The sequence below is a fragment of the Psittacula echo genome (genome assembly GCF_963264785.1).
Source record: "Psittacula echo genome assembly, chromosome: 1".
Classification (NCBI taxonomy): Eukaryota; Metazoa; Chordata; class Aves; order Psittaciformes; family Psittacidae; genus Psittacula; species Psittacula echo.
The window spans coordinates 96,987,879-97,015,876 of record NC_137735.1 but is presented as its reverse complement, the minus strand read 5'-3'; the positions used below and the strand labels follow the sequence as shown (position 1 = coordinate 97,015,876).

Genomic DNA, 27,998 nt, shown 5'->3' with positions numbered 1-27,998 from the left:
TTGACACAAGCCTGTTTAAAAGTACTTTAACTGAAGCAGGAGCAGAGCAAGCACACGATGCCCATCACTGGCCTGCATTTAGAAAGGGGCAGGGCCCGAAGCGCTGCGGGATGGAAATAGACAACCCCAAGCATCAGCCTACGCTTCAGGGCGAAGCTGCCGTGGCCGGTATCGCCCGCTCCGCGGCGCTGCCGCTTTAAGGGCGGGCGGGAGCTCAGCCGTTCTCGGCCCGGCCCCGCGCAGCGGGCGGAGCGGCGGCGGCCTGCAGCAGGTAGGTGTGGGCCTGGCGCTCCCCGGCCCGTGTCGCGGTCACGCCCCGGCGGGGAGTGACGCGGCCGGGACAGCGGAGGCTGTAGCGGTGCGGCCGGGCCTGCGGGGGTTGGAGCGGCCCAGGCCGTGGCGTCGCTGCCAGTCTTTTCCTTGCCCTTGCGGGGCTGGCTGCCCGGCTGACAAGCTGGGGACGTCTGGGTGGAAGCGGTGACCGCCCGGTGGCGCAGGCGGCGGCTCGGTGCCGCGGCGCTGAGTGATGGCGCGGTGTTGGCCTGTCTCGGTGCAGCGGGCGGCCTTTGGCCTCGGTTAGGTCTGGTTGAGTCCGATGGAAAGCGTGGGCCGGGATGGTTAGGGTGTGAAAGGCACCTGCTGCCCTGCTCTGCCGCCAGCGGGGAAAGAAAAGGAACAAAGCTCAAAGGCTAAATTGCACAGTATTTTGGTTGGTTGGTTTGGTTGAGGTTTTGTGGTGGTGTTTTTTTGGGGGGTTGTGTTTAGTTGATTTTGTGCTTTGTTGGGTTTTTGTTGTTTTGGGTTTTTATTTTTCTTTTTTTTTTGTTGTTGTTTTTGGTGGCTTTTGTCAGTGTTCTACTCACCCACTCGTTTTATTTCCAATAAGATGGGAAGGCCATGACTGTCAAATGAAAGAATATCTGTTCTGACACCTTCCTACACTGAGTACTTAAACTCAGTTTGGCATTTTGAGGGCAGCTCTTAGCAGGTAGTTTTCTACCCTTACTGAGAAGGGTAGATTTAGATTAGATGTTGGGAAGAAATTCTTCATTGTGAGGGTGGTGAGACACTGGCACAGGTTGCCCAGAGAAGCTGTGGCAAATGGGTTAGAACTAGATGAGCTTTAAGGTCTCTTCTGACCCAGACCATCCTGTGATTATGTAAACTCATTAGAAAAGAGTAATTGTGACAGGCAAGGTAATGTGCCACTGAATCTCAGCCCTGCTACTTTGTAACGATTCGTGGGAGGAAAAACCAGCATATAGCATTAGCTGGTAGGATTTATATCTCTGACTTTAGTTAACTTCATGCTTCCCTCAAGCAAGTGAGGATTATATAGCCCTGCCTTCAAGAAGGAAGGCATTAATTAATTATGTTCATTAATTACATGGACTGTGGAATGGCATTCTCCAATGTGGAAAACCACAAAGTGTTCAGTCACGTGTATTTATTTGTAACAAAAATATAAACCCTGTAGCCAATGACTTAAGCAAAGACTTAACTGGACTATCAGCCTAAATAGCAAAGTGTAACAGGAGGGAAGTTCATGGCTTAACATTCCAATAAGCAATCAAACTAAACCCAGTATCTAGAACAGAGGCCAGTGCACAGCAGAAATGCCAATAAACACATATGAACTTTTACTACAGACAGACTGAAGCAATGAAACATGAAGTGTTAAGACTTTGTTTTATTAGCATATTTTTCCTGTTGTAACTTTGCCTCATTATTTTTTAAGGACAACCTTCATAGCTCCAGATGGTGAAGCTGGCCACAGTTCTTCTGTTGTGCAGAATGGCCAGGGGCAGGCTGAAGTTGACTTTCTTGATGCATGATTCTGCTTTTTCATGAAAACTATTGCAGAAAAGAGAGAAAACAATCACAAGCCACCAAGTACAGTTTCTCTTGTGTCTCTATACCTACGGTCTTGCTGCTGTGGAATTACAGGCCTCAAACATTTCTCTGGTCATCAGTTTAGGGGGAGGTTCAGAAATTGCCCTGAAGCAAGTAAGAATGACTGAAAAGAAATTAAGAGAGCAAGATGAGGAAGGAAAAAGATATGTAAATGTTGAAGGATGGATGAAGAAGGAGGTGTAAGCAGGAAGGCAGAAAACCAGCTGCTCTCTCTTCAGGCCACCCCTTGGTAGGAACAATCGCAGGATCAGTGTAAGAAAGAATCAGGGTGGTGGTGGGTAATAAAGTGCTGACAGGCTCTTCTTTTTCTGCCACTCAGCCAAGAGCTGCAGCTCTTCACTCTCCATTCTCCTGATTCTTAGATTAGTCTCTGACATACCAATCTTCCATTCTCCTTTTATTCACTGCTTGTGACCTGAAAGCTGGCCTTGAGTCATGTCAGGAGGCCTTTGAGTGAGAGCTGATCCAGTCTGACTGTCTCACCTTCTAAAAACTTCATTTTTAGAAACATGTTGGATTCAGCTTCTCTCTCTTTAGACAGCTTGGAGCATGTTTATATAGTTCCTCACAGTGAGTGGGCTACAGTGATTGAAGTTCTCCTTTCTTCTACAGCTGAGAACATCCACACATGACTGTTGCTCCATAAGACTAATGGAGCCTTTAAAATACAAGCTGAAATGCAACAAGTCAGGAGCATTCTGATTAAGATCAGTTCTTGGGGTGGGGTGTTTTTTTATTTATTTATTTTCACTTTTCATTTTGGAGCTGGCAGCCTGCCAAATCTGAGAGAGAAAGAGGAAAACCTGTTGGGGAAATCCTTCAATTGTTTGCCTTTGAAAAGATGCTTTCATTTGAAAGGCTTGTCGTCCTTATAATACTTGTAATTAACAGTGTCTCTCAAGCAACCTACTGATAACCTTTGCTATGTCCATAGGTCCTGCAATGCCAGAGCCCTACTGCAGAATCTTAAAATTCAGTATAAGAACCTTAAATGGGGTAGGTTGCTGTGTGCAAGGAAATGTTGAAAGACTGCAAGTTCAATTTTTAGCTCTGTCTGCTATCCTGCTAACTGGTTGTTTCTCACTGGATATGTTCATAGCACAATCCTGAATGGGTGTCTTGTTACCTTCATTGAATGCCCTTTTGTCAGACTCCAAAGGCTTTTTGGGAAAGGGCAAGGCATGCATTCATGGTCATACCACAGCACATGCACCTCCTTCCTAAAACCCTGGTGGTACACAGCCTTGAAGTTAGTGAAGAAACATCACTGACATTGTTCTCCTTTTAGGAACTGTCATCTTGCTATGAAAAACAACATCCTGTGAGTTTGTTTCAAGCTTTCTGCCTCATCATCTGCTTCAGATAAGCTGTGCTCTGAGCAATCCTGGGGAGACATGGCCTTCCGCAGCTGGAAGCGGCTCCTCCTCTTAGGCAGGCAGGACACCTTTGCCAAGGCTTGGAGGAGCAGGAGGGGAGGAGGCCCCTCTCTGTGCTGGAAGTGCTGCAGCCATTGGAGCACCGGCAAGTCTCTGGACCCCGAGGTTAGAGCGTTTTTGGAGGAAAACACTGAGGTCACCAGCAGCGGGCACCTCACACCAGAAATACGTCTGCGCCTCCTCACACCTCGCTGCAGGTTCTGGAAGGAAAAACCTGACCTGTGGCCTTATGGGGACCCGTTCTGGGCAATTTACTGGCCAGGAGGCCAAGCCCTGTCCAGGTAACCAACATTTATCACTAAAGTTCTAAGTCCAGTTTGCTGTGGGCGAGGATGTCAAACCTAGCTGTGTTTGTAGTGATTCCTAGTGATGTGTATTTGCCCTGCATGACAGTGCATTATCCATACTCCTCTGCTTATACAGGAGATGCTCAGCCTTTGCTGGTTGGCAGCAAAGGTGTTCAGCACCTGCTGTATATAGAGTAATTTAGAGCTCTTGGTTGAAATCTGTTCTCTTCAGTGGTGATGCATGTGTTGACAACAGGGCTGAATTTGGGTCTGTGGAGGGCTGTGCAATCAAAACCTAGTGAGGTGTTTAATTTTATTACTCATTGTCACTCTGAACAGGAGGATTGCTGTTTTGTTGTGACATGTGGGTTTGGTTATTTTAATTATTTATTTGATTTTTTTTTTTCATGGTATGGTCTGTTGAGAAAAGTAGGTTTATGCTGATGCACTTGTAGTGTTGTTTAGCCTGTATCACCCTCCTCATGTAGGATTTCAGCAGCCTTACTGTCAAGCCTTACTGTAGCTGTCTCTTAGTCACATCTGAAGCCACACTTCGGTTTTGTCTGCTTACTGTCAAAATGTCTTTAATGTTCCTGATTTCCAGGAACTAGTTAGAGTTCTTTTATTCAGTAAAATCAGATCTCTCACTTTGAACAGCAGCAAAACCTTATAATTGCTACAGCAAAGAAGCTGTCAGACATCCCACACACAGATGAAAGAGAAGGATCTGAATTGGGGCTTTCCTGTTTTTCTGTCAGAAAGCATAAGAAGCAATGTATTTTTGACCAGGAGAAAGTGGAGTCTTACAGGTTAAGTTGTGACTTGATTAGCCTGCCATGTAGATGAACTTGAGTGCTCCTAAATATTGCATAATTAAATTAGGTAATATCTACATTTTGTCATTGTATGATCCATATGCTCAGACATTTGGGTAGCAATAATAATTATCTGACGTTTCATTGTGTTTAAGCACTTGTTTGATGTACTGGGGATATCAGAAATTAGCTGCATCATCTGGAAAAGTAAAAAGAAAAAGGGAGCCTGAAAACATGCTGCTTCCGTAACTGTGCTGGTTTCACGGTTGGCATTTCCATAGCATCAGGACTCTCCCATTTCAAGCTATTCCTCTTGGTGAAACCCCAGGCACCTTGCTAACCCAGCATAGCAGATAGCAGTCCCCAATGGCAGCACCATAATGCACTGTACGGGTGCCATGGGAGAAGGTAATTTTCATTAAAACTGAGACAGTTTCACTTACTAGATTTATAACCACATACTCAAAAGCACCAAACTCTGCATAGAGTTTGGTAGGATTTCTTGTGATGACACATAGGAAAAGAGGCATAGAATGTCAGGCCATCCTCATGTCTCCTGATTTATTCTGATCTAGGTATTCTGTATCTTCAGTCCTGGTCTTGACCTTCCTGCTGTTGTCTCTTAATGGCTTGAACTGTTTAGTATGAGGGTGGGTTGTCTCTTGTTCCCCCAAGCTGGGCTCCTAGGAATCTGCATACAGATGTGTTGGGCTCTAGCCATTAGGTGCCATTAACACTCGACAATCTTACTAGGCCTCGTTCTGCCATTCCTGATGGTGCTTCTAGGTCCTGACCTTTCCATCCATCCGTTCACCATTTACACCAATCTTAACATTTCCATTACAGTTCTCTGCATTGCAACCCACAGCAAAACCTGTGCTTACCCATAGCCCTGTGCAAAGAGTCAGCTATAATCCTCCATCCTGAAACAAAACATAGACGTAGAATCCTTTCTGTTTCTACTTTAACAGAAGTTATGGCAATTGGTAGTGAATTTATGGCAATTTGCAGTAACTTGTCACCTAGGGCTCTTGCCCCCTTCACTTAAGGCCTTCCCCTTTGCAGAAGATTGAATTTCAAGGCAATTGTTTAAGTTGTGAACCTTCAGTAACGGCTAGATGATCTGTAGTGTTCAGCAGTAACTGCTGCTTGCTTTCTGCCAGTTCTCCATTTCCAGTCAGAGGTTTTTGCTTGTGGATTCCTCTTGGCAGGTGTCAGCAACTGCATGAAGATACCCTTTCTGCTCACTGCTGCTTTAATCTCATTTGCTTACTCCTAACTCAGGAGCAACGTTAAGCAGACTACAAGTATTTGCATCAGTGTCTGCATGGCTCGGGAAAAGTAAGAGGAGACATTGTTCTTCCAAGCAGTTGCGTAAGGAGCATTTTAGGGCAATGGGTAGGCCTTGTCTTTTGATGGGTACAATACTCAACTGCAAATATATCCTCATGCTTCTTCAGTCAGATTGCTTTTAATTTCTACAGATCCTTCTTTTCCTGAGTCTGGTGCCAAGCATTTTAGTCACCTTGCAGTTTGTGTCCGTGTATTAGATAAGCTCACCTGTCAGAGAAGGAGCTGGTTGAAATAAAATGCTGCTTACTTGGATCAATTTTTTGTTCTTGTTGTTGTTGCTTTGGGTTTGTTTTTGTTTGTTTTGGGTTTTTTGTTTTTGTTTTTTGTGGGGGGTGAGGACAAGTAAGGGAGAAAGACAATGGGTCTTGATTTTTAGATCAGCAGCAACAAAGAAGGAGCCATGTACCAGCTGCACATGTGGAGTTGTGTTCTTAAGATACTGTGCTTCATTACATGTGTGACAAGAACTCTTATGCAGGGTAATGTAAAACAGAAACCTGCATAATTCCATTAATTGCTTGAATGTTAGTTTTTTCTTTTCAGATATATTTTAGATAATCCACGTGTTGTTAAAGGACGATCGGTTTTGGATCTTGGAAGTGGATGTGGAGCAACAGCAATAGCTGCTGTGATGAGTGGTGCATCGCAAGTCCTTGCTAATGACATTGACCCTAGTAAGGCCTTTTTTCTTTTCATCTCTGCGTAAAGATATTTCTTAATTTTTAAAGCACATTTAACACAAATGTTTCTTTGCTCCACTGGGGAGAAATTCATGTTCCAAAGAGAGTTCTAAGAATGCTAAAAAGATGAGTGGATTTTGCCAGTACAGGAAGCTGGGTTGTACCCGCCTCTCTTGTACTGAGTGTATCTCCCTAGCTCTGTAGAATGAACAAACAGGAAAGTTCCTATTGAGTGTTGCCTGTACACCATCACAGCTGAGTTGGAGAACTCCAAGCACACGTGACAAGTTGGCTTCTCTGTAGGACCATAGCAGTTTCTTGCCCTTCCATGTTTTAGGGCCTAGATTTTGCCTTTCCCCTTCACCCCCATTTAGTTTTCCCATTATTGACTTATGAATTCAGTTTATTCATGATTTAGTTACACATTGATTAGGGAGGAAGTATATACATAAAGTGTCCTGCCTTAAATGTCCTGGGTTCAGCAGGTGGGATATTCTGGTTCAATTCTGTGATTGGTTTCCATTGGTATCCATTCCAGGAATATTCTTTCCTACATCATGGTGCAGTGAGGGTAGAATTCTATTACTTTATGCCAGATAATGAAAACTGTGGAAGTTCCTAGATAGGATAAACAAAAATATTAAAGAGATGAAACTGAAAGATGTGTCAAGGAAATTTGTATGGGGTGTGAGTAGCAGAATCCAAAAATGTAGCTTTCATTTTACTTTGTCTTTTCTTTAGTTGCAGGAATAGCAATGATCTTGAACTGTGAACTGAACCACTTGAATCCCTTCCCCATCACCATTAAGAACATCATTAACTCAGAGGCTGGCAACTGGGACCTCATTGTTCTAGGAGATATGTTTTACGATGAACAGCTTGCTGATGGTCTGCATCACTGGCTGAGGAAATGCATCAGGATACAGCGAACTGAAGTGCTGATTGGTGACCCTGGCAGGCATCAGTTTTTAAGCCACCGCATTCACAGTCAGTTGCACAAAGTCATAGAATATTCACTTCCCGAGTATACTAGACAAGAAAACAATGGATTAACATCAAGTATCGTTTGGAGCTATCGGCCTTCGGATAGCTTGGAAAGCTGCTGAAGCTGGCTTTCTAATGAATTCTGTCTCACTTGGCTGGCTTTTTTATTTTTGTGTATAAATTGAAAATGGAACTCAAGATGAAACACAACTGTTGATGCAAAGCAGATTACTGTACCTTCTCTGTACTGATTTTGGTCGTACTCCCTGAGGCTTTCGCTCCATTTGAGGTAAAAACTACATGCAAACTGTATTCAAAGGGGCCTGCTCTGAAGTATAAATCCAAAGACAAGTAACATGAAAGAGTTTGCATGCTTGACGTTTTTCATGTATATCCATGTCTTGCTATTCGACACTACTGTGAAATGCACTGGATGTCCAGCATATTGCTGTGGGGGAAAGGTGGTGGCTGAAGTACTACTGCACTGCTTTCACAGACTGCTGCAGCTTAATTACAATGGAAATTATTGTTGTCCTTCATAAAACTCTACACTAAAGTATTAGCTCATACTGTGCTTGAAGTGCCTTGCTCTTTCTCGGGGTATCTCTTCTGAATGTCAAAGTAATTTATTGAATCTTTCCCTCCCTCCCCTCTATAATAAAGGGTTTTCTCTTCATTTAAGCTGCCAGAGTGATTATTCAGGGGCTGCACACAAATCTAAATTATGCTTCCTGAACTAGCTAAAGTTGAAGTTTTTACTAAGTGGGAAGTAACTAAATAATAATGGCTATGGGGTAACTTTTATCCTTTAAAGAGTAGGTCAAATGATCTACATTCTCTAACTTTGCAGGGGTAAAAAAAGGCAATCTCTCACCATGGGAAGCTGGTGAGGGTAAAAGAATCTTTCCTTCCGTGACGTTTTTGAACAGAAAGTAATTAAATAAAAACAGGAACTAAAAAGTCAGGTAGAATTATTTTTCTCTTCTCTTGAGGAGATACTGAACAAGAAGTCTAAGAATCATTCTCAGGTCCACCTGTCAAGGAAGAACCCTTTGCAGGGTTAAAACACAGGCCGGAGGTTGTGATTACAGCCATTTGAAGAAGAACCAACATTTCAGGAAGTTCTGCAGTTTAGCAGTTAATTACTGGACAAGCAGTGATGAGGAAATAGTAACTGCAGAGTTGAACACAGTGCACCTACATCTATTCTAATACCAGGTGATGTGGTAGAAGCTTACAAAAATGAAAAAGCAGGTGGTGCTCCCTCAGAAAACTCTGGTGTTTATGAAGTAGGAGATTTAGGGACACATTCACAATGTACAAGGTTACAAAATATAATTTAAAAAGTTTTCATAACTATCCAAACAGGAGGTTTGCAAACTTTAATCTTCAGTACAGTAAGTATTCTGCAGTGCTCACCCAACAACATACAACAGTTTGTTGTGTATGAAGTGGTAAGTGTATACTGGATGTTCTTCTCCCCTTCACCCAATGCTTGTAAACATTTGTTGAAAATGACTGTGATTTAACTTGAATCAATAAATATTCCAGTAGTTATGCTAGTAATAAACACATAAGCATACAGACTCATGCTCTGACACTGAAGGATTTAACATGACTTATGTTAAACTTTCAAGCCTAAAAATACATTGGTAATTCACTGCAGTGTTGTACAGATTTTTAAGCACAGATGAGACTACCACTAAGTTACACATTCAGTAGAGGCAATAGGAGAAAATAGTAAATCTACATGCACATTTAAGGACACACTGTAAGCTGCATTTGCCTTCAACCTGACAAATCCAAACTTACATTAACAAGGGGAAAAAGAACCACTCAGACAGTGAGGTTAGCAGTAGCACTGTCCCACAGATACAATTTTTTTTTAAGTGTCCTTTGCTGTTAAAGATTTTGGTGCTCTTACACCTTTAGCTGCTTTACACCATCTCCATTTAGAATCTTCTTTCTGGATGTAGCACTTGAGATGAGAGTCTGACGACAGTCACCACGCTAAGTTGTAGTAACATGTCTTACAATAACAGTTTGAGGGAACTAGGCTTCTTCAGCTTGGAAAAGGAAAGGCTTCAAGTGACCTAACAGCAGCCTGCCCATACCTATTGAGGATGACAGCCAGGCTCTTCCAGTGAGAAGGGTTGTAAACTGAAGCAAAAGAGGGTCAAAACAGGATAGAAGGGAAAATCTTCCCACCATTAATATAGTCAAGCCACGGAACAAATTGCTTCAAAAGTTTGTGAAGGCTCTTTCTCCCTTCAGTTTTTCAAGACTTGGCTGGATGAAGCCCTAATGAAGCAGGTTTGAGTTCTGAGCTGGCCCTGCTTTGGGCAGGAAGTTAGACTAGAAAACTTCAGCTAGAAAACCTCAGCTAGAGGTATCAATATGAAAAACAGTGCAAGACAAATTTATTGCCAACTCATGTCCAGGACTTCAAAGAAATGATGGGCCCTGACTGATACCAGGGATTCCACAGGGCAATCCAATAAGCTACTCTTTAGCCAAGAAAGGGAATAAAATGTGGTAGATTAGGTTCTTAGGCCTCAATCTGGTCCAAGGAGTCACTGCAATTACAGCCTTCAGATGCGAGTTGCTAATGTAGCAAACCCAACCTCTCCTGTTTGCAGGAATGGTTTGTACTAATGCCACTATACCTATAGGTATCATAGGAATGTACTCATCACTGGGCTGAGACATGGCACTGCATGCAGCAGAAGTCAGGCATTTAGGCACTGGAGTTTGAAAATTATGCTTTCAGCTACACGTGAACAAATTTTCGACATGAATTTGCTCTTCCATAAACCATATAATCAAAAGAAGAACAGAGATTATTGTCAGACATCGCAATATCCTTTAATATTACTGGATGCAACATATACTATTATCTTCCATGCAATTTGACCTGAATTTTAAATAGATTAGTAGAAGACTGGTTTATTTTTGCAACACTTTAAATAACTGTGGCTATAACAAGTGTTAAATTATACGTAAACATATTCCTTATGGTTGCCTAAACTCAAGGCTTCCTAAGTGTCATCAGATCCATGTAAGATCACCCTAGCTAAACCCTCCTACTTCCAGATGCAGAATATCAACATAGTGTGTCACCTGTCCTGTATAATGTTAAAATTGCTAACATTTTTTAAAGTTTACTGTAAAAAAATCCTAAAAGTGCCACTAGAGGTTATGCTGTTTCAAGAAAGCCCACAAACATGACTTCTAATTGTCATCATGTAATAAACACATTTTATACTTCTAAGAATTTTTTCTTTATGATGACCACAATTAAACAATATATAAGTGGTTGTTATTTTCAGCTTCTGGGGCCACTGAAAAGATAATAAACCACACACAGCAGAACACATACTCTTCTGAACTCTACCATCCTGAGATTCATGTACTCATTCAATTTGGTCCTATTTCACTCACAGCAATGTTTATGAGTACCAGTATTTTGTTCCCTAGAAGGATTTTCATCAACTTAGGCAAAAGCCAGAGCAAATAAGTATTTGCCCATATACAAGATTTTTTTAATCAGTAATAGCTACTACTTTGTAATTTATTAAATCACCACAACAATTTCAAAGTTTATGTTTACATTTACATGTTCACAGACTGTAGTTTTTGATGTATAAAAATCCAGCAAGTATTAGAAAATAAGAACAGAAACCTGCAGCATCAGTAACATCAAAAAAAAACGTATCTACAGGTTTTTTTCCAGACCCAGCAAAAGTACATGGTGAAAGGAGACTGTTTCTTACTAAAAATACATTTGCATTGCCGTTAATGCCACCTCCAGTCACCAGTTAGATCTGTTGACTTTTGTCAGATTACAGTCCCAACCTTACAAACACTCCAGCATAATGTCTGGGTTGGTACTTTTAGTTGCAACTACCCTCTCAGACTACAAACTCAGAACACAGACTTACTTAAATTTGGTTTGTATATGTAACTACGATGGGAAAAGATACAAAGTAGTAGCCAAATCTCATACTTGAAGGAGGCTGAGCGATGATAGTGTAATATTTAATTATAGTTTAACTTTCCTCTTACTGAAGTATGATTAGCAATGCAAAGACAGACAGGGCTCTAAGTAGAGACAACGGGGAAGCCCAGACTCACAGGCAAAGACTGGAATGGCGATGGAGACCTCTGGCGGGAACAAGGAGGGAAGCAATCTGATGGTCCAAAAGTCACCAAGGTGCTATTTCTCCAAGGTGCTTGTTTTCTGAAAGAGCTCTCCCAGCTGTAAACTTTACACTCATATGTACATGATAAATAATCAGTAAACAGTCCATGTTACTTGTTTGATTTTGTTTGATATGACCAGCTGTTCTAAAACTTCTCGGGAACGATCTGCAAAAGAACCAAGGAATTTCTTGTTATTCAGTCAGAATATACATAAGTGGTGTTTAGAAATTACGTTAACAGCAAAATAATTCCGTATCTGCATTTATGCTTATTATTGTAATTTGCTATTACAATATCGCACTTCAGATACACCTGTAGTAATTCAAAACTACTCAATTTTTTCTCCAGTCACGTAACTGCAATGCATAGCCAACCAACCAAACTTAAAAAACTCAAGATATATCATAACCTCTCTTAAACTTGTTTTAGGCTGACCAGTCCTTCTCCACTCCACTGTTTCTAGAATGGATCCTGTTGCATACTTTTGGAATAGAGGAGGGGTTTAAGATGCTAACACATGTTTCCAAAGTCTTATCATCAACTTTGGGTCTTCATCAGCATGGTGGGCTAGGGGGGAAGGAAATTAAAAAAATCCAAATTCAAAAACAACAACAAAAATTCCCCCTCTGATGTTTTCCATGTATCAAAGCAAAACTCTCACCTTGCTTTGAAAAATCTCACAGTATGATTATTAATTTATTATTATTTGTTTGGGACTATTTACAAAGTGTGGTGTGCGCTTCCAGACAGCAAGAAGATACTATTGGGAAGTAACTACTCTTCTTGCTCCCTGCATGATTTGACCTACCTGTTATCAAAGGGCATCCATGGAACAGAAAAATGTGTATTTTCGGACAACAAGTAAGGACCGCTTCCACAGCGACATCAGTCAGATTCACACATCGTTCCATGTGGATCTCCTGTTATGAAAATAGTAGTTACAAAAGCCTGTCAGGGCACCCATCATTTTGGAGGCAGACCTTTCCTTTGTCCAATCATTTTCAGAGATTCCCACCTAGAAGAAATGATGACCTACTATGCCTCTTATGAAGGCTATCTGCATAGTCTCAGGGTTGTTTAGAACAGCTGGAATCAATGTTTTGCTACAGCTAAAGCTATAACCAGCTAAAAGATAAAGACATTTTCAAGTCAATTCTAGTATATAAAAAATATCTCACTGCTATTTTCTGAAAGATAGCATCATCTTGTACTACATCCCTTATGAAGACTAGAATCAAGACTAAAAAGATTGTCCAAAGTAGACAAAATTAGCCGGAAAAAAACCAACCCCAAATCTAACTGTTCGCCCTCCAAATAAAACAGTTACAGTTCTATTTTTCCACATTATTAATACTGTCAGTTCACCCGGATTTGGTATTTTGTTTGGGGTTGATTTTGGGTTTTTTTTTTTTGTTTTTTTATTATAAGCTAGCAACTGTGACTTGTTTCCCATCTTAACTTCTAAATGCATAGCTTGGATTCAGAACCACTCTTTAGGAAAGTAAACACACACAGAGATATGTACTACATAGAAAAGTAGATAATTAGTAAATAAAAGTAGTAAGAGGTATGGGATGCCTCTTCAACATTTTATGACTGTCTCAGTGTCCAGATATTCTTTATGCAAAGACAACTTCATTTTCATGGTTGCTTTGACGAATTAGAGATTTATCTGTGCAGAGCTGCTAACTGATTTCTTATATCTGTGAAATTATTCACGTTACAAATTCTGCCTAAGTGTTCAACAGAATCAAGAAATAACTACACAGAAATCAAGGGAAAAACTTAAGCATTCATTTGCATTTATTACACAGCTCTCTGAAAGAATGTGAGTTAAAATAAGCATCCTACATAAAACAGCAGAAAACTCATTTTGAAAAGACTGAGCTTCTCAAAAAGCTAGTCTGGGGCACTGCTACAGAGAGAGAGATTGAAAATATTCAATTCATAACCAAGATCAGGCCAAGTGTGTACATAAAGGCAAACATCAGTCAATAAAAACTATCCTTCAGAAGTAATATTGATAATAACTTTAAAATGCAGGTAATTGCTTTACTTTATTTCTTTGCTATTAGGTTACCTTTAAATTCTCTGAACATGTTCCACTTACTAGTGCTACAACACCATCATCTGTTACCTAGAGAAAGAAATCACGTTGTTATTAATACAGCAGATTAAAGCTCCTTTTTTCAAACACAGCAATTTGGGGGTGTGCAGAAATGTTATTAATTTATTCACTCCCTATGGTCACTGAGTACACTTAACATTACAGCATTTTCTTCCCAACTAAGCTTGTAGAGAAAATTATCCAAGTACGGCGTTTTTCAGTCTGTTACATACTGTTGCATTATACTGCTGTGTGATCCAGCCTGCCTTTCTAAACAGATGTTTCCAACTGTGTCACTGCTGTTCCTGCAGCTTCCTTGCCTCACTGAACAGTGGCCACACTATCATGGCCAGAGCATGGCAGTTTTTAATTTCTTAAGGCTTAAAGCACTTGTGCTCTACCTAGACTATTTTTACTCCTGTTTTCAGGACTGCTGCCAATATTAATGAAATTTCTTGGGTTGGGAAAAAAGACAAAAAAGTAACCACAGGAGTCTTTTATCTGTTGTCTTAGTTATCTGAAGTAAAACAGTTACACAAGACAAAAATCCCTCAAACAAGCAGCCTTACAGCAGTTATCATGCACTTGCTCTAAAAGTTTTATCAAAGTGATGGAACAACGATTATCTGCAAGAGCCAGAAGAGAGACAAAAGACATTCCTCTCCTTAGAAAGGCAATGAAGGGCAATTTATTTGTTTGCTTCCAGGAACCAAATTCATTAAACTTCTTCACTTCGAAAGCTGAATTGGATGTCAGATCATACAGGCTTTTTCAGAGAGCTTATATTAGATGGCACGAATAGTAGTCACCAAATACACATAGTAAGGCTCAGCCAAACTGGACAGCTAGAATCCAGAGATCACAAGCTCCATTTCTGTTTAAAGGTTTGGTTATTCCTGTTGCTCCAATTGCTTTCTGGCCCTCTATTACCAGTCTGCCTTACAGAACTATAACAGAAGGGGTCACATCAGTACAAATGGAGAACGGACAGGAATGTCTCAGCATGAAGGCATATAAAGGCCTGTAAGAACTGTCAGGTATTGTCAATACCTATCTTAGCAGGTCATCAAGATGACAGCACATTTAGCACAAGACACCCAGACCAGGAGACAAAGAGCAGTGGTCTCTCGTGAGACCTCACTTGGAGTATTGTGTGCAGTTCTGGTGTCCTCAACATAAAAAGGACATGGAACTGTTGGAACAAGTCCAGAGGAGGGCCACGAGGATGATCAGGGGACTGGAGCACCTCCCGCATGGAGACAGGCTGAGAAAGTTGGGGCTGTTCAGCCTGGAGAAGAGAAGGCTGCGTGGAGACCTCATAGCAGCCTTCCAGTATCTGAAGGGGGCCTACAAGGATGCTGGGGATGGACTATTCATCAGGACTGTAGTGACAGGACAAGGGGTAACGGGTTCAAACTTAAACAGGGGAAGTTTAGATTGGATCTAAGGAAGAAATTCTTTACTGTGAGGGTGGTGAGGCACTGGAATGGGTTGCCCAGGGAGGGTGTGAATGCTCTATCCTTGGCAGTGTTCGGGGCCAGGTTGGATGAGGCCTTGGGTGACATGGTTTAGTGTGGGGTGTCCCTGCCCATGGCAGGGGGGTTGGAACTAGACGATCTTAAAGTTCTTTCCAACCATAACGATTCTATGATTCTATGATTCTATGAATGAATAAATTCTAATAATTCCCACAAGTGGGACAGTTCCCAAAGGGTATAAAATCACGCATCCAAAACCAATGGTCACCAATCTAAGATCAGCCTGAGTATCTCCATGTCACCAAAACAAACCTGGACCAGACTGAACATTGGAGAGATCATCTGAATGCTACTGTCTTGTTGCTTGTGGGTATATGGTTATGAGAGCATGAAATCAGTTTTGTATTAAAACAAAGTCCCCTCCCTTCCCTGCACCACTTCCATACCTTCTACTTACTGTACTTCATTTCTGCAGGCACCAGGTAAGACCTATTTTAAAAATGGCTACATCACCTTGAAGCATTTAGTCCCTTTGTGGTCTAGCTCACATCTACTTCCATGTTCCTACAAGTGAGCTGTGTCCTCCTTTGCCTGTTCATTTATTTCCAATGTTCTTGCTATCTTATTCTTTCACACAGCTTTGCCAGTTACACTTGATACTTTTACTATGCATTCTGGCACTCAAACACAAGAGTATGGTTAGGCCTTGCGATCTCTACAGGCAAGAGCCATCCATAGTTTCTCTGCTTCGCACTTATTTATATCTTGTATATGTTTCTATTTATTTTTAGTCAAATAAAATTCAGAATTCTAGTGTATTATCATGATATCATTATCAGAAAAGAATTCAAAATGTGGGAACGTTTAGTTACTCAAGAAGCTTTAATCTCATTTAAAACATGGAAAATGGGGAAACTTAGTAATTTCCTATGAAGGAGAAGAGAGGCAAGGGAGCAAAAAAGTAATGAAGAAAGTTTGAAGAAATAGAGTTAAATGTTAATAATAAAAATTACCAAGGAAAAGATTAAAATTACTTTTGATGCCCTACTTCTGCAATATCAGAAAGAACAGCATCTAAAATAAGAACCTGTTGTGTGTTTTCCAAACCTGACACTTCATTATGAATTCTCTGTGCTTGACTCACATTCAACATAATCACCCACCATCACAGTCAACCAGATGCTTACAGCGGAAAATCCTTTCCCTCACTTCATTATCTTACTGTAATTATAAAGTATGTTACAGCATTGCTGTTGTAGTTGAGCTCCTCTTCTTATGCTAAATACTATCGTTCTCTTACCTGCCCTGGCATTTTAAATGTCATTCTTTCCAAGTTGACTCCGGAACTCTGACAAGCCATTCAGAAAGCACAGTCACTCCTGAATTAGAACTAATTACAGTGTTTACTTCTACTAGGGGCTTATATTGTTTGATATCCTGCATTATTATTATTCAGGTCAGTTTATTCTAACTAAAAGCAGACGATAATCTGTCCAAGATTCTACTTTCTTTAAATGAAATATTTTGGATTACTTTACAACTTTAAAAAAATTATTGCTCTCAATAAAGAAACTGAAAAAAAAAATCTCCACTATTAGGTTGATTCTAATAAAAGTTTATGTTTGGTCCACAATACATGCTGTAATATCAAAATGTGGGTTTTGTTCTGGTTACCAAGGTGTAAACTGTGTCTTTCTTCTTCCTTGAAAGGAGGAAATTGGAAGGACCTATGGTCCTAAATCTTGTCAAGAGTAAAGCTAAAAAGATCCCTTTTCAACTTTATCATGACAATCTTATAAAATAAACAAATAGAAGTCAATTGGCCAATTGCCACCATAGCTACCTGAGTAGATGAGAAATCCACACTGTGAAGAAATTTGCAGTTTTCTCCTAGTGCTTGCAGAGATGCATCCATGATGCCTGAACAACTGCCCAAGTTCACTATCTGTAGGAACTGGCAGTTGAGCGCAAGAGCAAGAACTCCACTGTCAGTTATATCACAGCACCTTTTAAAAGACGCTTCACGCAAGTAAGGACAGGATAAGGCCAGTGCTATGACACCTGTCAGAGAAACAGAACAATTTAAAGAATTACTCATTTTTTTACATAACTACTGTGCTGAATCCAACATGCTGTCCTCTGGTCATTGACTGCTCAACTCTGACCTCATGCCATCCCAGCAGACTCAGTTTTGCGGTCGGTTTCTTTTAATTCAAGAATAAGAAAAAGAAAATGACCATGAACAATGCCGGAGTTGATTAAAATGTCTAAATACTGAATTCCCTTCTGTAGTGCAGAGGGATACCTGAGAGATCTTACATACACGAGGTATGAACTCAGTGAGTGCACAAGAAAAGGCCAATGGCTCGAAAGCAGACTAATGGTAGTGCTAGGTCCCAGGTAAAAAGTGAGGTAAGAGGTTATGACAAAGGTCAATTCAAAAAATCAAAACAATAGTTCAGAAACAGGACAGGAACCAGGTAAACCTATGACATGGCTGAGGCCAGGACTTGAGGGTCCCTAGGCAGGCAGTGCAAGTGGATCTGGCAGGTCAGACCAGTCATGGCCACTAGGGTCTGTTGGTGCCCTACGAGCCCAGACAGTCAGTAATGACCAAAATATTGGTAGTCAGTAAAAGTACATGAACTGCAGATGCAAATTGTGAAAGGAACTTTTACTGTAAGGATGATAGAAACATGATAATTATAGGGGTACAGAAAAATACATCACTTCTGGATAGACAAAAATAAACAGCTGAACGACATTAAGGTATGTTACTATGCAAGAACTCCAAAGCAGCATTGATAAAATAGCACACACTTGGGTCAGAACCACTTTGCAAAGAACAACAGAACAGACAGTAGTGGTAGTTGAATTTCAAAAAGAAGTACCACTGGATATTGTATTACGGGACATGAGACATTCCATGTGCAACCTACAGAGCAAGTGTTTCCTATTAATGACAGAGCTCAGATATTCCTACACGTGGCAGGCAACAGGATTGCTAAGACAAACAAAAAAGCCTCACTCAATCAAACCAACCAACACCCTCACACACACCTAGTACTGAATTAGTAAAACATAATGCAAATGGGGTGGGGTTAAGTCTTTTTTTTTTTTCTCTATGAAAATTGAGATGAGTGAGAAAGAACTGTTCCAGCTTAAATTAAAGGCTTCATAACTGATTCTCAATTTAAAAAGGGCTCAATTTAAAAGAAGGAGAGTTAGTAAAATTCGGTGGACTAGGAACTTGCCAATAAATAACTAGACTTCAGCTTTAATTGCAAAGTGATCAGGAACCTCTATCCAAACAGATGAAAAATATACCTAAAGAGCTCTAGGCTTAGCTGGTACCTTAATAACCGTACAAGAAATCAGTGGAGAGATGGAGCCATGGAGGAAGACCATCACAAACTGCATCTCAAGGGTCAAAAAGTATAACAATGAGGTGACCTTGAAAATCAACAAAATCCATTTTTTAAAAGTTTAACCACTTAAAAAGTGTACCAGTTTGCAGTGGTAAGAAAATACAAACCAGGACTGATTTAAAGTACGGTATACATTAGCTCAATACTAAGTGAATATTTTGCTCAATTTTCAATAAGGATGACTAAATGATGGAGCAAGGAATAAGTCTAACGAAAAAGACAAAACAAAACTTGTGGGAAATAGAACTCAGCAAGCTTAATTCTTTTAAGCTAATAGCTCCTGATACTTTTAACCTCCAGTTTCAAGTTGTAACACCTGAAATCCTAAAGTCCTAAAGCAAGTCAAGTCTTTTAAGTCAGAGAAGCTACTACAAGCTTATTTAATAACAAACACATTTGATGAAACTTCAATCCCAGTGGTATTGGAAAGGCTCTGAAACAAGTTTTGAGGAAGGAATAATTATGATGAAGTGGAACAGATTATCAAATGTAGCATAGTTTTACCAGAAACTATCATGAGAGTAACCTGATAGCTCTCTTTTGTAAGTTAATCAATGCTCCAGGCCAGTAATTTACACAACCGTGCAATTAGTATTGGTGTGACATTGGGGATTTTTTTAAGCAACATTTACCCAAGACATTTTTTGCAACTTACTCCAATCTAACAAGAAAAATGAAACAGAATTAAGATCCCTGTTACCTGCGCACAGACAACATACCTTCTGAAGTGATTCCCAATCTGTTTTCTCTGCAAGAGTTTAAGTTGATTTTTTTCAGTTGCTTGCAGTTATGAAGCTGCAGTAATGCATTATCTGAAATATCACAGTCTCGAAGGTCTAAAGACTCTACAGCAGGGTGCAATACCTGTAATGAAAACTTACTGTTTCAGGCAAATTCTGCTATGTCATAGAACATACTTATTTTTATCTAAAATACTTGTAACATTAGACATCACATAGAACTTTTAAAAAATATTCACTAGGGGATGGGGTTACCAGTTCTAGGAACTAAAAATTCTAAAGAAAATATGGTATATTTACCACAACTGTTCATCCCCTACAGCATGAACATTCAGTTTCTGTGATTACATCTACAGCAGGAGCACATTAACACTACTACTTAAACAGTGGAAATACTGTTTTGATGGTTCAGTTACTATCACTAATACTTCTGCTAGCTCACCTATGTTTACTGAGGATAACACCCTCAAAGTCTTACAATTTTGATGGCAGTAATCTGAAGTGTAAACATATACTGACGGCGATCAGAACTAAAATCCGCTGAACAGAAAAGGGTAATATTTGAGATATTTTGCCCCAGTGTATTTTTGTCACCATACACACAGGCTCTTTTTCTCATAAACAAGCAATCCCATTATCATACCATGAAGAGGTACCAAATCCTCATTAAATAGGCTGTTTCACTCCCGTAAGACCAGAGGTTGGATTTTGTGAAATCTTCCCCAAGAGCGCATTTTTGAAATATAGACCCAAAGCAATGCAAATCCTCAGAATTTAGTAACACTAGCCATATATATAAACTCTATTTTCAAGGATTCTCACTACTTTTTAGTAAGTACTGTTCATAGCTCCCTGTTATGCAAACAATCTACACCTTCATTGAGCCGTCTTTCAGAACAACAAGCAAGCATTAAATCAGATTTTCACATTACTTTCTATTACTCTCTTCAGCTTGCCATTCCCTTCCTTAACAAGGACAAAAGCATACAGTAGATTTCCATACACAAGCAAAGGTAACAGCATAACTGACAGGCCTGTTAAACGCCTATTTCTTTCTCAGGTTCACCACTCTAAGAGGCACAGTAAAGATATTACAAGGAATACTTATTTTATGTTTTGCAAATATGTAAGGTGCTAAAATCTTTACTGACGAAGACAAATAAGTCTTTTGAAAAACAAGCAAAACTTGCTAATAGATTATAATTCAAACTTTTTTGCAAATATGAATGGCAGACCTCAGATAGCTTTGACAGCTAAAATCTGTCTCAAAGAAAATGGAACTTCAGATAGAATAAGGATTGTTTGGATGCAGAGTTCAGGAGATTGAAGTATAGACTTGTATCTTGTGGACATATGCTGAACGGCTTTATAGATCTTTATGGTAAAAGTGAATTGGAGTAAGGAGTTTAGCATGTGTGTCATGAAAGGCTGCTCCAAGGAAAAAGCAGAATAAGGGAAAAAAAATTCATGATAACACAAATCTGGGAAAGAACAGGGAGGTTAAGAGATGGAATCCAAGCTTATACGTAAGTGCAACTTAACAGAATTTCTACTGGAGGATCTTTAACCTTAGGCAAAACACTTAAACACCATAGAAAGGATATATATAAAAGCAAATGAGATAACACAGCCTGGAAAATTCCAGGAGAATAGACCTAGCTACAGTACCCGGAGATTATGAAAGAAAAGGTCAGGACAGAAGTAGTAGCAAAGAAAGAAAATTCCTTATCTGTATGGATGACTAACTGAAATGTTGCAAATGTGTCACATGTAAAATACTTCAGTCATACATGATGTGAATAAGTAATAGTAAGAAGCGCTAATTAACATAAGCTATTTTTGCTATGCTAAGCAGCAAAAATATCTGCAAAATGAAAGAACAGGAAAACCGCAGAACAAATTGGTACGGAGAAATGCTATGAGTTCAGAATCCAAGAGGTGGCCAGCGTATTTTTAAACATACAAGTGAAATAAACCTGGAAACTGTTAGCAAAAAGAGCTAAGGTATAACATGTCTAAGAAAAGTGATGACAGCTAAGGATATAATTACAGGAAACTGCAGGAACAGAGAAAGGAAAAAACACATGAGAAAAGGAACCAGCACAGAGTATCCCAATGTTAGGAAAAAGGTAAAATTTTACGTTAAATATAATCATATAACCATTCTAGCAGTCATTATATTTGACAAGTTTGTAAAACCAATAGAAAGCCTTTATGCATATGTTAAAATTTGTAACTTTGCTGTTCTGCATCTTAGTTATTTTATAACTGTTCCAATAGGTGATTGTGTTTAAAGTCATAGATCAAAGCTTCATACATTGAATACTACAATTGTGTTGGTTTGTATCTTAGTTACTTTATAACTAAATGTTAACCTTAGGAATAGAAACAAATACCTTATATAGTAAAGAGAGTGTAGGAAAGAATGTACTGTGAAACTCCAACTTAGCAGAACTAAAGATTAAACCACATACCAAGGGCAACCAAGTGAGGATAAAAGGATGGTGCGTTCACATAATGGTTGGGGCCCATCCAAAGAACGGAAAGGTGAAAAGGACAGAGTGAGGAAGACTTCTTACTTCAGCAAAGGTGAAAAGGACAGAGTGAGGAAGACTCCTTACTTCATCAGGACGACCACCAGACGACCACCAGAGGGGGCTGCGCAAGCGCAGAAGAGGCTGATGTCCTAATGGACTGATGAAGCAATCCCTGATGCATATGTATTAGTTAGTGTAGCAACCTATGTTGAATATGCATTAACTGCAAAACTTTTAAAGTATAAATTGCAAACGCGATGTGACAAAGTTGGAATCAGATTTGGGTGCGTACCCCTGGTTCCCAGCGCCTCAATAAAGCACCTCATATAACCATTCCGGTGGTTATGTGTTTATCTTGACACTACCACCAGTGTCAGAATGGAAAACAGTCTCCAAAGGCACAGCTGAATTACAAGAAAGATGAGATTTTACAAACAGAGGAAAAGACTGTATCTTAAACTCTCTAGTTTATTTCCAGACTAAAGATATCCTCATAGGTTTTGCACATTTATACACACACAATCATGTGGTTTTAATGATATATATCTCTTAGGATGCTTAGAAAGGATTACTTACTGAAAAGATAGCCTAAACCAAATTGTGTCAACTCAAATCTTCCAAATAAGATAAATGAGTAAGACTCTGATTTCTACTGAGAGACTTATTTTGTACAATCCAAAAATGGTGTGCAGTAAAGATAAAATTTCTTGTTCATAAGTTTTCCACAATACTTCTGATTCTGCCTCTAGTCTTGGCTTCACTATTCTGACTCTAAGAAAGTGATATTATTTGCTTCTTCCAAGTTACAGGTCAAAGCAGGAATGAACAGGGAGTCATTCATTTTACATTTCACTAAGGCCAACCTTTAGCTTTCCTCAATTCTCTCACCTCCCTTTGAGGCTAAACAAGATAGCAGTAGATAGATACCAAAATAGATGTGTCCCTGAATATACAGCTAAAACAAAAGTCATTAACTGGTTTCATTTTGAAAAACTGCCACACATCAGTGAGCAAAAGAGATGGGAAAATTTGACTGTCAATTTCTAGCCCTACCATCATCATATAATTTATTTAAATCTTAATCCTTTGAAATATGGATATCATGTGCATAATGTCAATAGAACATACAAGAAATCTAACAAGTTCTTGAAATCTTTTTGTTACTAAACTATGCACTAGCTTCTTGAAAATATACTACATTCAGGAACAGAAACTGGTTTGCAACAGTCTAGTTTCCCATACTGAAAAGAGATGATAAATGTCACTGAACAGAGAACATTTTTATCACTACAAACATAATCTTATTACTACTAATAAAAGTTAATGAAGGCTAATGAAGTTTAAGAAAAAACCTGTAGAGACATACAGTAAACAGGCCTGAATTTATCTGTTGTCTAATGTAAAGTTTTAGTTTAGCTCTTTCTTGTGTATTAACTAGCACAGACAGTATTGTTTTGAATGGGTTCTTACCTCGCTGATATTTGAATCAGTTATTTGCCCTTGCCTACTCATTAATTTGATCAGTTTATCCTTTATGTTGGGTGGCAATGACTTAATATCTGCAGCATATCTGGAAAGGTTCTTTGTCAAACACTGAAGGCATCTGAAATAAAGGAAAGTTACAGTATAGTCAAAAATAGGCATTACATATTAAAATTAGAACAATCAAGCCATAAGATGTCATCTTCTGCACCTGGCTATGCTGCCTTCAAACCTTATCAGTTCCACCTGTTCCATCAATTCAGTTGTTGCCCTTTGGGGTCAATCAGCTGATCCTTCTGTGGCAAGTGTTCCCCAATCAACTCTAGGCATAAATTAGCCCCATTCACTGCAATTACTAACCCAGCTCACAAAATGAGTTTGTTTGTCATACATTCACAAGCTCTAAGAAAAGCCTTTTTACCAGCAAAGCCTCCACTTGGTAGGCAGTAAACCTTCAGTTAGGCCAGCTGGTTCCACAGAAAGAACACCTTTGATTCACCTCATTTAAAAACGTTAAGGAGATATTTTCAGATATAGTATTTTGTTCACTGCCTAGTCTGTAGCACCCTTTTAATAAGAATTGTCCTGTGTAACCTTGTGCCCAACCCTCTTAACTTTGTGCTTAAAACTAGAACTGATGACAGAGGTTTGTCACTTGAGACATAAATTTTTCTTAGTATTACCTTTACTAATTTTGTATTAATGAACCATGAAACTGTGAGGCTCCGAAAATAGTACTGCCAGAACAAGTGGCTGAGGGCAGGGGGCAGCAGCAGCCTGGAGTTAAGCCAAACGAGATCTAGCACACAGCCACAACTCTTGAGTCCCAGGTGACAAATTTTTTTTCAGAAGAACCTTGTCTGGCACCAGACTGCCACCAAATCATTAAATTCATATCAAGTAAAAACTCTCGTATGAGAGGTCAAATTATTAAGGCTCTACAGTCTGAAGTGTGACACAGGTTTAAGCAAGGAAAGAAGCAAGATTTCCAGTGTGGAAGCACATTAAAAAACCCAACTAGAATTAGCACAGTGCAATAAGGGCACCTCTAGCAGGTCACTGCAGAAAACACTAACCAGAAGACACTGATTTCAAGCTAAATTCAAGCAGAGTGCAAACACAGGCCTGGCTTGCAGTGTATCAGCATGAGTTGCTGTTACATAACCTGAGCACACACCCCAACTGCCTTCAACTTGTTTCCCTGGAGATGTGTAAGAATGCAATATCTTCACCGAACTTTGGTGACTGCTGGATGAACTCGGCTAACTAACATTGAGAAGCCTGTACATGGCTCTGAGTCAGTACATGTTCAAGCAAGTTACACCACCCACATTCTTTGTCTTGAGATTAAACAGCATACCTACATGTAACATTCTTTTGCTTAAATGCAGTGTTATAAATTGAGACCACAATGGATCGTAATTCCAATTAAAATTTTATTAATTGTAGCAAGTAGAATATGAGCAAAGACAGCGCTGGACGGCAGGGGAGTCTGCGCTCCGCCAACTACCGCACCAAGTAAATCAGACTGTCCCTTTTTATACATCCTGACTTCCGCGTTCATAGAGTGGTGGAGATACTTTGCGCCTGTTCCAGCTGTTGCTAGGGGTTCAGAAGTCTTCCTCCTTTGTCCTATGGTTGACCCCGTCGGTTATACTTGCTTAAGAGATAAGCGGCGTGGGTTGTGCTTGCTTAAGAGATAAGCAGCGTCGGTTATGCTGGCTCAAGCGATTTCACATCCGTTGTTATCCGACCTTTACATTGGGTTTAGTATAAGTCTTAATAAACAATATCCTAGTCCATAGTTTCTCACATGCAGAAATAAGGAACAGTTGTTACTTCCTAAAAGAACATCTCATCAAAGCTCCAAAGACTGCAGCGTGAACCTCACTTCAGACAGCATGCTGCTCAGTGTGAGGGGGCTTGTCTCATGCTGCCATAGCCAGGGTCCCCAGAGTCAGAAGGAACAGCAGATTGCTGTCATGTTTTCTACTATCCTTTATGTAATAAACCAGTTAACTAGCCTTGAAAACTCACATCTTTCCTGTGGAGATCCCAAATGAACCAGCACCTCCTCAGTGTTAAAACAGCACCTATCTTCGGCTAGGGTGAATCAAATAATAGAGTTTCTGAGCCTTTTGGGGGGCTATGTGTGCACTTTCCATGTGGCTGTTCCCTTTTGTATGATGGATGCCATGAGAATGGGCAAGCAGTCCTCTATCATACAAGGGCACGCACTTCAGTCACGTGCTAAAAGCATATTTTCATATGACGCTACATTTTGGCCACTGGGTAAATGAATTTCTTTGTCAATTCATCCTGAAGGAGGCCAACTGTCACCATATACTGTAGTACATAAAAACTGTGGTATCTAAAAACTCAATACAAATTTAAGATTTTTTTTTTTTCTCTTGAAGATACTAAGTGGCAAATCCAGCCATGCTTGAGTACGGACCAAACAGACTGATCTACTTGGTTCAAATTTGCAGAACATACTTCAAAACCTATACAGATACATGGAAATCAATGTAAGCTGTGCCAAATCATCTGGTTACATTTAACTATCTCTTGCCACATAATTTTAATTTTTAGCTTGAGAGGAAACCTTATTAAGATTAATCATATTATTTTTCAAAGAGCTGGTGGACACTCTCAGGGTACATTACTAATCTACAGTTTAAACAATTAATCATTTCAATTATGTTTTCACTGTTATTCATAGGAAACCAAACCACTTGTTGGCTACACCAGGGGAACTATAATGTCACATTCAGTGCTTTAAAATAAGAAAAAAAGTCTAACTGTATTGTTTGCTAGCTAATTTCAGTTGTCAAATATTTTATTCCTATGCTGTCTCAAACTCTCTCCTAAACACAGAGGAATCTGACATAATGAAAAACACAAAGAAAACACCATTCAGTGGATTCACTGGAGCCAGGTGAAGCCAGGGATCCTCACCCATCCCTCCACATCCAGATCTGCCAGGGATCATCCCCTGATCTACCTGCCCAGCTCTGTCACTCCAGTCAAACCCTGCCACCTGTCCTGGAATTCCTCCTATGCTGTCACCCCTGCCAAACCAAATCACTCATCCTGCCACCCCATCAAAGCCTGTCAACTCTCCTGGGGCTCCCACCGAACCCTGCCGCCTGCCCTGTCACCATGACCAAACCCTGTCATCCACTGTGCCATCCCGGACAAAGGCTTGCCCAACCCTGCCCCCCTGGCCAAACCCTTCCTCCGGGCTCCCCACAGGAGGCCCCGCAGGCTGCCCGGCCCCGGCCCCGCTGTGAGCGCAGCGGCCTAACCCGCCCGGCCGGCCCGGAACCCGTCGGACCTCCCGGAGGGAGAGGAGGCCGGCGGGCACAGGGGCAGGGTGTCGGGACGGCACTCACAAGTCCAGGAGGAGCTGGGCTTCCTCGCCGGCGCCTTCCCAGCCGCCGCTGAGGCGGCTCATGGCAGCGGCGGGGAGCGGGTACGCAGCACGGCCCGGACCCAACGGCTCCGGGGGACGGTACCGAAATGGCGGCGGCTCTCTCAGTTCGGCAGGCATGACGGGAGATGTAGTCCTGCTCTCGGCGCGCCCTGGGATCGACTCGGGGTCGTGACGAGGAGCGGCGGTAGAGACTCACGAAGCAGCATGCAAAGTCCCAAAACTCGCACAGTGTGGCAGTCTCGCCCCACTTCCAGCGCTTAGTATTTAGGACAGAGTTCTTCCCAAGCCGGGAAGAAGCACAAGGGGACTTGGGGAGGTCAGCAGCCTTCAGTCAAGGGGTGCAGTTGTTTCAACCGGTTTCCCTCATAGCTGGCATCATTGCCGTCACACCACAGCACCGGTTTTCCCAACCTCCATTGATCTGCAGAGACGAGAGCCTGCTGCCTGCCAGATCTTGCTATTTGCAATTCAGTTTCTTTTTCCTTCTTTTACATTTCTGTCTCGATAGCGTGGTATAAATTTAGACTACACAGTCCTTTAGACCTAACAACATTATTAGCATATAATTGCTGCATCATTCTCTTCAGACCTGTCACCCCTACTAAAAAGAACAAGTGATCAACTAAGATAAGGAAACCCCTGTTTACGCAGAATTAAGTATCTAGGAGAAACATGGGTTGCTGATGATTCCCAGATGTTAAATACGAACTCACTCCTCTAAACAAGATAACAAAGTTTTATTGAGGGACAAAGTCAATAAAGCAAAAGCGACAGTGCTGGACGCATGACCATAGCCAGAGGCACCAGTGATTAGCATTTGTTACAGGTTTATATACTTTCACTATTGCATTAGTCACATACATATTCATAATTCCCGCGTATAGGCGGGGAATATTATAACTAGCTCCAGTAACTTATTATCATAAGTCTCCTCCTCTTGACGTCTGCGCACTGCTCTGCGGTGATTGTGGGCAGGGGTCTTGGGGATGAAGTAAGCAGTCTTCCTCTTGTGAGTAGGGGTCTTCAAGATGAAGTAAGCAGTCTTCCGCACAGTGTACTTTTCACCTTTGGCACAGTCGGACACCCCAGTAATCATACAAATAGCTGAAACCAGCCAT

General features: G+C 40.6%; 2 protein-coding genes across 9 annotated transcripts; one reads left to right on the top strand and one right to left on the bottom strand.

Annotated features, from left to right (window-relative positions):
* Positions 1 to 257: 257 nt before the first annotated feature.
* ETFBKMT (electron transfer flavoprotein subunit beta lysine methyltransferase) lies at positions 258 to 8,145 on the top strand. 6 transcript variants are annotated; one of them, XM_080627398.1, is made up of 4 exons: positions 258 to 271; positions 3,203 to 3,631; positions 6,349 to 6,479; positions 7,227 to 8,145. In XM_080627398.1, exons 2-4 carry the CDS (start codon positions 3,309 to 3,311, stop codon positions 7,589 to 7,591), a joined length of 819 nt encoding a protein of 272 aa, XP_080483524.1. In that variant the 5' UTR covers positions 258 to 271; positions 3,203 to 3,308; the 3' UTR covers positions 7,592 to 8,145. The 6 variants fall into 6 exon arrangements, with proteins under 6 accessions (XP_080483524.1, XP_080483521.1, XP_080483523.1 ...); XM_080627395.1 differs by lacking the exon at positions 258 to 271 and adding an exon at positions 579 to 709 and having other exon boundaries at positions 1,739 to 3,631; XM_080627397.1 differs by lacking the exon at positions 258 to 271 and adding an exon at positions 615 to 709.
* On the bottom strand, positions 696 to 26,983 carry AMN1 (antagonist of mitotic exit network 1 homolog). Of its 3 annotated transcripts, none has more exons than XR_013957833.1 (8): positions 26,840 to 26,983; positions 23,433 to 23,565; positions 19,405 to 19,549; positions 17,101 to 17,318; positions 13,753 to 13,809; positions 12,481 to 12,592; positions 11,604 to 11,837; positions 696 to 1,854 (listed from the first exon to the last, which is right to left on the bottom strand). XR_013957833.1 is itself a non-coding variant. In XM_080627452.1 (7 exons), the coding sequence occupies exons 1-7, from the start codon at positions 26,899 to 26,901 to the stop codon at positions 11,764 to 11,766; spliced, it is 801 nt and encodes a 266-aa protein (XP_080483578.1). In that variant the 5' UTR covers positions 26,902 to 26,983; the 3' UTR covers positions 8,790 to 11,763. The 3 variants fall into 3 exon arrangements, 1 of the variants encoding a protein (XP_080483578.1); XR_013957834.1 differs by lacking the exon at positions 696 to 1,854 and adding an exon at positions 6,489 to 7,103; XM_080627452.1 differs by lacking the exon at positions 696 to 1,854 and having other exon boundaries at positions 8,790 to 11,837.
* Positions 26,984 to 27,998: the final 1,015 nt, after the last annotated feature.